The 13,526-nt window shown below is 39.1% G+C and overlaps 1 protein-coding gene across 1 annotated transcript in view; it reads right to left on the bottom strand.

Moving 5' to 3' along the window:
• DGKI (diacylglycerol kinase iota) overlaps positions 1-13,526 on the bottom strand; it is a 419,283-nt gene that overhangs the window by 132,015 nt on the left and 273,742 nt on the right. Inside the window, 1 exon segment of the mRNA XM_072762958.1 lies at positions 9,991-10,053. Coding sequence (XP_072619059.1) covers positions 9,991-10,053 — 63 coding nt within the window.

Raw genomic sequence — 13,526 nt, 5'->3', positions numbered from 1 at the left:
AATCACCTCCTCAGACCCTACACCTCAAGCCAACACCTGGGTATATATTCCCTTCAGTTCTGAAGTGACCTTTTACTTTACAAGAAGTGCTGACTCGTAAGTGTAAGACTGTTTCTACACCTACGCAGACATGAATAATTCATCTCCAAAAATAAATTTTAAAAGCAACAAGATACAATTTTAAATGTTGAGGGAGTCCTAAATGTATTATGCCTTACATAACTGTACCAGAGGCTGCCATCTGTGTTTACCTTTGCTAAGAGAAGAACATAGGCCTCATTCGTCCACCATAGTCATGGGCATGACCCTTCCTGAGGTGCCACGTTCACAGACCAAACACCATTACTAACAGTTCCACAAGACTCTCCGGGTTCTTTGGCTGTACTAGAACTTATTTTTAATTGGGGCTTGTCATTCTGACATTTTTCTTATAATAACACTGGAGCCGCAAGCCTATAATACTAAGGAGTCACACATTTGAAACACGCAAAACTGAATTCTAAGTTAATATTTCCAAGTTTTCTTTAAAAAGGAAGAAGTTAACATAGTGTGACTGAATAAAATGCATAAATCATATACACAAAAATAAACACGCACACACAGGAAAATGATCAGAGGTTATATCAACAGTGGCATTTAGGGTCTTAAATGCCCTCTCCACAGCAGAAAACTTTACCACTTCCTGGCATATACTCTTAGGTTCTTAATATTTCTTTTTCTCAACCTTGTCATTGATGTAATGGGAATAATGACAATTGCTACTACAGTTATCGAGACATTAAATTTGATCACAAGTCAAGGTGCTTATTAGCATATTACCAGACACACATTACCTTTCTAGCTAAATGAAAAAAATCCACTTGGGTTCTTACTGACAGCAAGGAGAAATATCAATTAAATGTACTAAGGTAGTATGGGGCCTATACTCCCTGACCAGTTTTAGGAAAAAGGATGACCCTGTCATGTCCCAGGGTAAGTCTTGCCTACCTCAAGTCTTAGATCCCTTTGGGGCAGACCTTCATATAGTCAAGGGTGATGCCCTGGATTTTACCATAACAGAACTTTGGAGATGATAGAAATCCAGGGGAACAACTGCATTTCTATTTTAATATTTGAAAAATTGAAATGCAAAGAGATTAACACTGGTCAATGTCAGACAAACAAAAGCAGAGCTCCCCTGAATATTCAAAATGGCAAGATGTTACGGGGCAGTGCTACTGAATAAGGAGGAAGATACTCCAGTTAGAGACCTCCTGTGTCTGTTCCTAATGTCCCTCTTCTGACCATCTGAGTGGGAATAAAAGTGCAGGTGGAGTGAGGAAACTCTTGGGGGAACACTGCGGAGCACAGGAAATAAAACCACTATCATCTAAGCTGCAGCCTGGGCTCAAGTTTGAAAAGCAGTATGAGATGAAGCTCAAGTAACTCTTACTTTTCCTTGGAATTCTCAATTTGGCTTATCTGTTTTACACAACCAGGAGAGAGGATGCTACTGGCAGAAAGGACACCAAATATTTTGACATTATGAAAGTTCAAGAAACTGGACAATAGAATGCGAAATCACCAGGAAGACAACCCAGAAAATGTGAGAGTGGGATTAAGAGAAAAGAAAGAAGATGGATTAGCAGTTTCCTCTGCTCAGTGGTTCAGAGAACAAATAGTTTTGTATTCCAGAAGGCCTGAAGCTAACTCTAATGCCTCCCTATCTCACTCTGAGATGCAGTAAATGACATTTTTTTTCTGTTCTGTGGATGTAGCAATTCTCTCCTGTCCTTTTTAAAATATGAACTTTAATTTTTCTCCCTTTATAGAAGTAATGCGTGTTCACTGAAATCAATCAGAAAATAACAGAAAGCCTCTAAAATACTATCCATGATCCTGTCACTCAGAGATAATAATCACCCTAGGATCCAATAACAGTGAAAGCCTTAACAACAAATATATTCATAATTTCTTGAGTGCTTAGGCACTTTTGTTATCCTCACAATTGATTTTGAGATCTAGAAACTCTGACCTAAAAATTGTAATCTGTGAATCAGAATCAGGACAGATTTCCACCCCAGACATGAAGCACTCTTCTGGAGGCTCAAGTGGTGCAGGAGTGCTTTTTATCCTGAGGTTCTCAAGAAGGTTTGTGTGTTATCCACCTTTAGCTTTATTCATTCTCAGGCAAAGTATATATGATAGATCTTCTGGGCTACTTTAGAGGTAACCCTCACAGTTTGCAGAAATGTACATGTAAGTTTCTACTTTGGCAATGTTTTTACTACTCCCAGACAGTGTAGTTTGTAGGAAAGTGGAGTTTATAGAAAGAAAAAAGGAAAAGAAAAAGGGTCTGAATAAAGCACATCAAGTCTTATATTCTAACTATAGGGCCAATATTAAATGGAATAAACAGACTCTTTATACCATATTAGACAAATTCATAAAAATGTTAAAACAAAAAATTTAATGTCACTAGTTGGAGAATAGACTTACAGCACTTTAAGAAAGCACTTCAAAGATCAACTAGTTCACTTTGCTGGCCGGCATGCAAATGTTAAACTACCTATGACCAGTTTGTGTTTTCTTCAGTCATGAAGACTGGAGACTCTTGGCTTTATCCTAGTAGTTTCCCAACAATAAAATTCTTAAACTCAACCCAAAACAGAACCTGTCTAAAAAAAGACATCAAAAATATTTCTCTTTCTCTTACTAAAACTCCCCCTCTCCTTGGAACAAAAATCAATTTACTTTCATCTTTTACCATGAAGACTTCATTTATTGAAACCAATTTTAGAATGCTGAATCATATTCAGCTTGTAGTCAAACATGACAATTTTTGCTTTTTCATGGATCTGTGTCCAACTCTGCCTTTCCCAAGGTAACAAGCAAATCCACACAACTTAGCAGTGGGAAATATCTTGTTTATGTTTAAATTGTACCCGTTGTGCAAAATGGCATATTATGTTTTACATATGTTGATTGTAGTTCAAGAAATATAGTAGTTTCTCTGCAGATTTGTTTTGCTGAGTTTAGCTATGGTACAGTGGTAGAGAAGGGGATACAGTAATATAGCACTCTGCTTTTAGAAAGCAGTAGAGAATTCTAGTTCTGAGTAAGGTAAGTAAGCATACACCATTCTTTCTCCTTTCAATAAATGCAGTTATAAATCTGGACAGGATTCATAAAGCAGCTATTTGAGAACTCTGGAAAGTAAATGACAACAGCAGATTAGAGAAGATCAGAATATAAAATCCTATCAAATGGTGGTGAACTCTCCCTTCTTTTTCCTGCCAATAAACTTGGTGTGGACTCCAGGCAGCACAAAGCCTGAAATGAACACCAAATGTAGGTAGAGAAAGCTCCAAGAAAGACATTGAGCTCTGGCTTCAGGAAAAGAAAGGGGCTCTGAATGCTCAGAAAAATTTATATATATTCTCTCCTTACCATTTTCTTACACCTCAGCATTCACCCTGGCAGCAGCATTGATAAGGTGCTTAAAATTATAATGGAAGAGAGCTTTCCTCTCTGATAAAAGGAACAGGAATCCCAAAAGGATGGGATAAACCAACATTGCTTTTATTCATCCTCGTTCACTGCTTAGTCCTGCACATGAACAAAGTTGCAGGAAGTATTCAGTAGAGCAAGGTAACTAAAACCTTAACTTTCTGGCTGGAAGACCAAAAAAAAGGAGACTTAGAGAATAGCAAAGTACTGGGATCACACCCTCAGCCAAAGGCGGACACTCAACCATTGAGCCATCCAGGCATCCCAGTTTCTTGGCGAGTTCTCAAAAACATTTAGAGGGCAGCCCGGGTGGCTCAGAGGTTTGGCACCACCTTCAGCCCAGGGTGTGATCCTGGAGTCCTGGGATCGAGTCCCACGTCGGGCTCCCTGCACGGAGCCTGCTTCTCCCTCTGCCTGTGTCTCTGCCTCTCTCTCTATCTTCCATGAATAAATAAATAAATAAATAAATCTTTTAAAAATTTTAAATTAGATTAAAAAACATTTAGAGGACAAATAATTCCTAGTCCCCTAATCTTTTCCAGATGTCCTAATAAAGGACTTTAACAAATAAATCTACAACTAACAATCATACTTTATGGTGAAAAAAATGGAATGATTTCCCCCTAATATTGGAAGCAGAGCAGGGATACCCACTGCAATCACTTTTATTCAGCATCGTACTAGAAATTCTAGCTAGTGCAATAAGGGAACAAGAGAAAAAAATGAAAAGCATATGGATTGGGAAGAAAGAAAACCACTCCTATTCACAGATGACAAGTGTGACCATGTAGAAAATCCCAAGGATGCAACCAAACTTCCAGAACTAAAAAGTGACTTCTCATAAGACCATAGAACACAAGGTCAACACATGAAAATCCATTGTAGTTTTATATACCAGTAACCAAAATGTAAAACCAACACATATCTAACACAGGCACATACCTAACAAAATATGTACAAGATCTCTATGTTGAAAACTACAAAACAATGATGCACAAAATAAACAAATGGAGATACAATACAGTATTCATGGACTGGAAGTCTCATCAGAGTAAAGATGTCTACATTCCCCAAACTGATCTACAGACTCAACACAGTTCCAAAGTTCTAGTAGAATTTTTGGAGATACAGTCAAGTTTATTTTAAAATTTATGTGTAGGACATGTGGGTGGCTCAGTGGTTGAGCATCTGCCTTTGTCCCAGGTTGTGATCGGGAGTCCTGGGATCAAGTTCCAATGTCGGGCAACCCGCAGAGAGCCTGTTTCTCCCTCTGCCTGTGTCTCTGCCTCTCTCTCTCTCTCTCTCTGTCTCTATGAATAAATACAAAATCTAAAAAATAAAAAACTAAAAAACTAATAAAATTCATTTAAAAAATTAACTCAAATCATAGAACTGAATGCAAAATGTAAAAAAAACTATATAACCACTAGAAGAAAGCAAAGGTGAAAATATTTTATTACCTGATATTAAACCAAAAATTCTTAGATATAACACCAAACACACATACACACACACATATATATAGGAAAATTTGATAAGTTGGATTGTGTAAAAAGAAAGAGAAGAAAAGATACATGCTGAGGGGAAAACATTTGCAAAACACATCTCTAACAAAGGACTTGGATCCAGAATATATGATTCTCAAAACTCAAGAGGAAAAGAACAAATAGCTCAATTAAAAAATATGCAAAAAGGGATGCCTGGGTGGCTCAGAGGTTGAGCATCTGCCTTTGGCACAGGGTGTGATCCCAGGGTCCTGGGATCAAGTCCTGCATCGGGCTCCCTGCATGGAGCCTGCTTCTCCCTCTGCCTGTGTCTCTGCTTCTCTGTGTTTGTGTGTGTGTGTGTCTCATGAATAAATAGATAAAATCTTTTAAAAAATGCAAAAGATTTGAGCAAATGCTACATCGAGTAGTATATAATGGATGGCAAATAATGAAAAGACACTCATTAGAATGATTAAATGATTAAAATCTTAAAGTGCTGGCAATACCAAGTGCTGGCAGGGATGTGGAGCAACTGAAACTCCCTCTCTCCTACTGCTGGTAGAAATGCAAAATTTGAACTCTAGAAAATAGTTTGTCAATTTCTTATGAAGTTAAACATACACTTACCATATGACCATATGACATTCCCTTCCTAGGTGTTTAACCTAGAGAAATGTAAATTTATATTTACACAAAACTTGTTCATCGATGTTACAGCAGCACTATTCATAACTGCCTAGAACTGAAAATGAACCAGATGTCCTTCAACAAGTAAATGGGTAAGTAAATGGAAGCATCCATCCATACAGTAGAATACTACTCAGCAATAAAAAGGAACACGTGACTGATACATGCAACAACTGATAAATCTTGAAGACATTACACTGAAAGAAGTCAAGTGCAAAGGGTTACATATTGTATGATTCCATTTATGTGGCAATTTCAAAAATATAAAACTATAGTGATTGGTGGTTGCCAGAGTTTGGAAGGAGAGATGCAGGAATTAGGCAGCTTTCTGTTGGTAGTAGAGCAGTTCTGTATCTTGATTAGGGTGCTGGTTTTATGAATCTATACTTGCCTTAAAATCCCAACTGTATACCAAAAAAGTCCATTTTTGTATGTTAATTTTAAATTCTAAAAGAAAATAAAAAATAAAAACAGGGATGCCTGAGTGGCTCAGCAGTTGAGCGCCTGCCTTTGGCTCGGGATGTGATTGCAGGGTCCTGGATCGAGTCTCATGTCAGTCTCCCACAGGGAGCCCGCTTTTCCCTCTGCCTGTGTGTCTGCCTCTCTCTGTGTCTCTCATGAATAAATAAATAAAACCTTTAAAACAAATAAATAAGTAAATAATAAAAAATAAAAACAAACGTGATAAATACATAGTCATTTACATGGAAAAACAACCGGAATATGTACATGGATGCTTATCAGATGGCATTGCCATTTTATTATAAGCAACAAACTATGTCTATCGCTGGAATGTTGATTTCTGTAAGACAAAAACCTTAGCTTTTTTTTTTTTTTAATTTTTATTTATTTATGATAGTCACAGAGAGATAGAGAGAGGCAGAGACACAGGCAGAGGGAGAAGCAGGCTCCATGCACCGGGAGCCCGACGTGGGATTCGATCCCGGGTCTCCAGGATCGCGCCCTGGGCCAAAGGCAGGCGCCAAACCGCTGCGCCACCCAGGGTATCTCCAGTATCCCACAGAACCCCTGGTATTTAAAGAAGGCACTCAATACTTTTTGAAAGATAAAAAATTGACTAAAACTAAGTATAAATAGTTTACATTATTTCATTTTGGTGGAGAACAGATACAAAATGGAATTTAATAAGCAGTTAGTGAAGGATAAAAGTTCTAGAAAGATAACTTACAATTACATACCTTTGTGCTATTTTTGGCTGAACAGGAGCTGGTAGTTGGAATATTTAGCATATTCATGAATTTATAAAATTTATAACATTCATGAATTTATAAAATTCAGTGTGCGTATGTGTCCCTCAGCGAGGACTTTACTATGAAGTCACTTAATTATAAGAAATTTTTAAATTGAGGTATTGCTCAATAATTCATTAAGCTACATGCATGAGATTTGTGGTAAAATTCTCCATTTGTTTTGTTTTGTTCTACTGGATAAAGCACTAAATACTTTTGAATAAAACTCAGGATTCATACATGGTCATATGTGATCAAAAATAAAATTTCAGGGTTCTTTGTAAAAAGGTGAAATTTTCCACATGCACAGATATTAATAGTACGTTCCAATTCCTAATTACACTGCTACTACTATAAACTGCTCAAAAAAAAAGTTTTTAGAAAGCTAAAGAGAAAGGCCATGTGCATCGCTTTAGAAACCCAACATTTACCATGCAACAGTAGAAAGGGAGGCTTCTCTCCAGAAAAGATCATAGAAGAGTTTTTCTGAGCAGAGAATGGCTGACCAAGGGTCAAAAAAAAAAATCCAAATCAGACAACCTTAGTTCAAAATACTGGGGTCTTCACTTTCATGAGGACCAAAGCAACATCAATGCATATATTAAATGCTGCTGAAAATAGCAAATAGCAGCATGAGAGTGGGTCAAAACTGTTAACCAATGACATAATATATAAAGACAATATCTGTTCTAGGGTTTTTCTCCAGGCTACTTGACAGTGTTTTCTTATGTTTTTTTAAAATAGTCTAATTTAAAATAAAGCTTATTTCATTAATAGTTCAGAGACATACAAATATAAAATCTATAATATATAATATTTACTATATCATATATAGATATAAAATATTTTAGATCAACATTCAAGTTTAAAGTGGCCACACCTAGGTGTTTCACCTGTTACACTTTATCACAATATTGACAGTTAATCTTACTGTAGTATGCACACATGGAATTACTGATTCCATGTGTTATGGAGACTCCATAAAAGAGTCTCCTTTAAATTTTACAACCAAACACTTAAAACACAACCCAAACTTAAACTGTGATAGAAATGGGACAGATTCCACATGCATCTCTACTATTGATATTCTCAATTCTTTGAAATCTATCCATTAGCCCCTGAAAATTACTGAAAGCTACTCCTTGGACTCCTATTTATTGAAGAGGCTTTTTGTAGAATGTAGGATTTATGCCAGAATAACCTCTAATTGAAAGTTAAATATTATTTTCCTATTGATTTTCTGAACACTCAATTTTTTTAATTAATTTTTTTTAGATTTGATTGATTGATTGATTTGAGAGAGAGAGAGAGCACAGGGCAAGGACACTCCCCGCTGAGCAGGGAGCCTGATGTGAGGCTCAATCCTAGAATCCTGGGATCATGACCTGAGCTGAAGGTTGACGCTTAATAAACTGAGCCACCCAGGTGCCCTTGACCACTCAGTGTTAAGTTCCATGAAGGCAGATCTCTGTTGTGCTCACCTCTAGATTTCAAGGACAAAATGGTGGACACAGAACAACTACAAAGTAATGTTTTTGAAAAACAAAGAATGAATAAATGCATATCTATAAGATTAGGACTGGAAGTAGGATTATATGATTAAATTTTAGGGATCATTTTGGCATATTCCTAGATGATAGATGCTGTACAGTTCAATGACACGTGTATTCTTTCACTCATTCATTCTGCCAACCAACGACTCTGTTTGGTTTCAGAATATTTTGGGTTAAGTTCTGTGTTCAGGGCCAGGGACACAAAAATTCCTAAGAAGATATGGTCAAGGATCTCAAGTAGCCTAAGTCTAGTGCACGACACATACACATATAGACCTAATGTAATTAATACCAGCCTATTAAACCTTGAGAACTATAATAAATATATCAATAGTGAGCTCTAGTAAGAACATAATTAATACAACAAGAATCAACAAAGAATTCCTTGAAAAGCCAATGATTCAACTAGGACTTAGAAAGATATAGATGAAAGGTGGCAAAACTGTAAATTGTTAAAGGTGTGAACTTTGAAGCCAACCATGTGAGTTTGCACCCCAGTCTACCACTTGCTGGCTGTGTGATCTGAGCAAGTTACTTAACCTCTTTGTGCATCAGATTCACCACAATACCATGGATAGGGGAGTAACTAGTTAAGTAGTTAATGTAAAGCACCTGTGACAGTACCTGAACCAGAACAAAAGCTAAGTATTGGTAAGATGAAGAAAGAGCAAGACAGATGTGACAACCTAAAAAGTTGCAAAGTGCTTAAAAAAAAAAAAAAAACAACAAATCACATTTTTTTTTCCGCTGGAGAAAAAATAAAAGCATAGAATACATTAAGTATAAATTATGAACCCTGGGTGAAGTGTGTTTTGCTAACTCAGAGCCAGTTTTTTTCATTGATCTTTTATTACAACCCATGGATTCTCCACCCCCAATAATGCCCAGATGCATCTGCATTCACTCAGAACTCCACACGTGGGATCCCTGGGTGGCGCAGCGGTTTAGCGCCTGCCTTTGGCCCAGGGCGTGATCCTGGAGACCCGGGATCGAATGCCACATCGGGCTCCCGGTGCATGGAGCCTGCTTCTCCCTCTGCCTATGTCTCTGCCTCTCTCTCTCTCTCTGTGACTATCATAAATAAATTTTTAAAAATTAAAAAAAAAAAACTCCACACGTAATTTTCGGAGTGGGTTCACAAATCAAGGGTGGCAGGCACTCCTTCAACATCATCCCTGAGCTGCAGATAACAGAATGGTCTATGGCTGTTACAAACTTTCCAGAAGAACCAACAGCTTAGCATGGAATTTTATACAACCCCATGTAATTATGGGCCTTAAAGTAGTTAGCCAAAAATTTAAACCTGAAGCCTGAGAGCACTGAGACAAACAGGACACAAAGGACTGGACAGCTCCTTCTCAAATCACAGAGGGGTAAAGAAGGCAACCAGGGCTGGCAGGTCCTTGTCTGAGAAGCAGACGTGGGTGGGCAAAGGAGCAGGTAGGTGGTCCCCCCCCGCCCCCCCCCCCAGGAGGACATGAGGGTGCTGGCCAAAATGTAGAAATGGAGCGACTTTGTACTCACGTGGTGAAGGAGCCAGGGGGAGCCGAAACTCTCCGCAGGTCGCCAGCGGACACCTGGTGCATACTAGAGGCAGCAGGGAATGAGCAGCGAAGACAGTCAGCACAACAGCGTGGACAGACAGGGAGCAAGCCAGGGGAGAGAAAGAGAGACATACACAGTTTAAACAGAAATTAAATGAGTGCATCACCACACAGTGAATGAAAAGAAAAGGAAAATCCAGCCAGCCACGGACATAATCCAAAAAGCCGGTGATTGCGATGAAGCCAACAGGACACACGGCAAGGGCCGACTCTCAGGTGAGCCACGGAGCAGACCGGAGCATGGGGCAGGGCGCGGGCAGGTGCGGCAGCAGTGCGGACGCTGGGCAGGGCTACAGGTGGGAGGCATCGGTGTGCTCCCCTCTCGCTCCAGGTCATTCGGCACATCCAAGGAGAGGATGTGCACACACATGCATACAGGCACACACGCACTAGAGAGGGGTAGGCTAGCACAGTAAACTCATCTTTGAGGAAAGTCCAGGTAAACTTAATCCTTTAACATAGTCCTCCTAACTCCAGAGCTCTGGAGGAAATTTGTGTCAAAAGACAACCATCGTGGAAAGATGCCTAAACAAAACCTTTGATGATTCTGAAGCTAATACCAGGAAAGCCTAACTTCATCACAGTGATGCTGTAATTCCACTCATACTCTTGGTAGAAGAGGGAAGCCATAGACTTCTCTATTTTCTCTCTTCTTTTATAAAGGAAAGAACCTTCAGTAGCTATTACAAAAGATGAAACATAAAATTTAAAAAACTAAATCCAAAATTTGTTGTCACATTTACATAATAGTTCTCTTCGCTCTCTCAGACCATTTGAAGAGCTTTTCTGTAACTATAGTAGGCACAGCAGCCCCATTCCTCTTTTCTGCTGGGTATGTAAGTCCTTACACATAGTCACCTATGAATCAACTCCTTGTTTTCCTCAAAGGACTATCATTTACAACCAATAATGCTTCTGAGCAGCCAAGATGATGGAATCCAATTAACCGAGTTGCCCAATTCAAAGTTTGCCAACTAAAAATCTTGCCCCTGAATATTATGATCGCCTTTCACAGTGTAGTCTTAATTACCAGTGAACTCAGGATTTCAGCTTGCTTAAGATCTCCCCAACGACCTGAGAAATTTTATATTTCTGATCTCTCTCAAAGGTGCTGTTCAAATAGGGTAATCAAATTTACCTGGGTACCATGTTACTAATATATAAATATGAACCTAGATAATTTCCTCTATTTCTTTTTGGGGGGATGATATTTTTTAGATCTATGTTATTTTGAATACGATCTCAGAGAAATGTATCTGATCCAGGAGCAAGCCACTTATTCAATACATAATCATGTCTTAGACATACTGGTAGACACTGAGGACCCTAAGAGGAATCTCTAAGCATGGAAGAGAGACACGTAAATCAAGAACTATATTATTCTTGATAAATGGTGTGATGAACATAACCCAGAACACTAACAGGAATAGATAGATTAGGGCTAATGGCTAGAAGTAGATAGAACACTAACGGCTAGAAGTAGATAGATTAGGGAAAGTGATATTTCAATGGAGTCTTGAACCTGAGCAAGAGTTAACAGACAAAAAGGCTGGAAGAGTGACAGAAGTGCAAAAGTATGAGGATGCACAAGGCAGTCCACTGCCCCAGAATAGCAATGATTTCTGGAGTGAAAGACGAGGATGATGGAGGCAATCAAAAGGTCCACAAAACTAAGGAATATAAGTTTGACCTTTCTAGAGAGATCCTTGTAATTAGTCTATTGGAAAAAGCATTGTGTGAAGGGCAGTGACACTGGAAGCAAGGAATCATGACCATAGTTTAGTGATGCTGTGGTGAGGTAACTTATATGGCCTTTGAACAGAGGCTGTAACACTAGCAGAGGCGGTAGATGTTGTGAGTTAAAAACATGGGAAATAGGGGTGGCTGGGTGGGTCAGCTGGTTGAGCGTCTGACTCTTGGGTTCAATTTGGGTCATCATCTCAGGGTCGTGGGATCAAACCCCATATCTTGTGATATGGGGTGCACACTCAGTGGGAGGTCTGCTTGAAGATTCTCTCCCTCTGCCCCTCCCCTGCCTTCTAAAATAAATAAATAAACCTTTGCCAAAAAAAAAAAAAAAAAAAGAAAAAAAAAGAGACATGTGGGAAATAAACAGAAGGTAGACCACATGGGGTGTGTAACAGCGCAGGTAACTGCAAGGACTCCATGGCAAGGATGGGCAAGGATGTGGTGAATGGGTAGATGGTTCCATATAGACAAATATGAATGAAAAGGGCTCATTGGCTGATGAGCAGGGAAGGAAAGAGAGCAGAATTAACAAGCCCATTTTTAGCCTGCAGTCTGAGGTTGCTATCCAGGTAAAGATGTCACCTGAGATATCTGGGTATGAGTCTCTGGCTTTTGGAAAGAATACCTGGATAGAAAACACAGATGTGAGATTTATTCACTTATCTGTCATAGGTGAAATCTGGGGTACAGATGTCATCTCCTAGAGAAAGGCAAACCTGTGAGGAACGCCATTGCTCAAGTGGAAAAGGAAGCCAGTTGTTTAGGGAATCACAGTACTTATTTCTCAAATATTCCAAGTTAACTCGCTACACCCAGCCCAATCCTTATCACCCACAGAGGTTTCTAAATGAATTCTCCAGACATTTGAAGCCAGTTCTCTTTCTTCTAAAAGAAGACAGGCAAAAGGAACAGAAGTAACAATCTCAGAAAACAGGAAGGAAGGAAGGAAGGAAGGAAGGAAGGAAGGAAGGAAGGAAGGAAGGAAGGAAATAAAGAAATATCTTTCAATTATCTCTCTGCCTTAGCTGCAAAAGTGAACTTGGCACAACCATGGCCAAAACAGAAAAGCCTAGAGGACGTAGAAGGTTTTAGAAACTTGTAGGAAGGACTTAATGACCAGGCAATCCTCAACCTGAAAACTCCACCTGGAAATCCAGTGGAAGAAGTCAGATTTCTTTTTTTTTTTTAATTTTTATTTATTTATGATAGTCACAGAGAGAGAGAGAGAGAGGCAGAGACATAGGCAGAGGGAGAAGCAGGCTCCATGCACCGGGAGCCTGATGTGGGATTCGATCCCGGGTCTCCAGGATCGCGCCCTGGGCCAAAGGCAAGCGCCAAACCACTGCGCCACCCAGGGATCCCCAGAAGTCAGATTTCAAAACAAGGATTTCTAGTAGAAAGAAAGAAGAAATCTAATTGCAGAGGGTGAACAAGAGCAGTGAGGGAGAGCAATTGAGGTTTAGTGAACAAGCATGACAAGATAACTAGGTGTTTGGTTTTCCTTTGAAAATGTGCTATCTGTATTGATTTTCTAAAAAATGTAGTGTTTTTATAGTTATTCATCATATATAATAATAAATATCTTTGTTAAGTTTTGCAGGTGTCCTTTTTTGAACTGAAAAGCATGTTATTGTGGTTCACAGAGGTTTCCTGAGGCCAGAGGCTGCTTAGGTGGATGCACCACTGCCCCCTGGTGGGAAGGAACAA

The sequence above is a fragment of the Vulpes vulpes genome, chromosome 7 (genome assembly GCF_048418805.1).
Source record: "Vulpes vulpes isolate BD-2025 chromosome 7, VulVul3, whole genome shotgun sequence".
Taxonomy (NCBI): domain Eukaryota; kingdom Metazoa; phylum Chordata; class Mammalia; order Carnivora; family Canidae; genus Vulpes; species Vulpes vulpes.
Note: the sequence above shows the minus strand (reverse complement) of the source record. Positions and strands in the feature narration are given on the sequence as shown.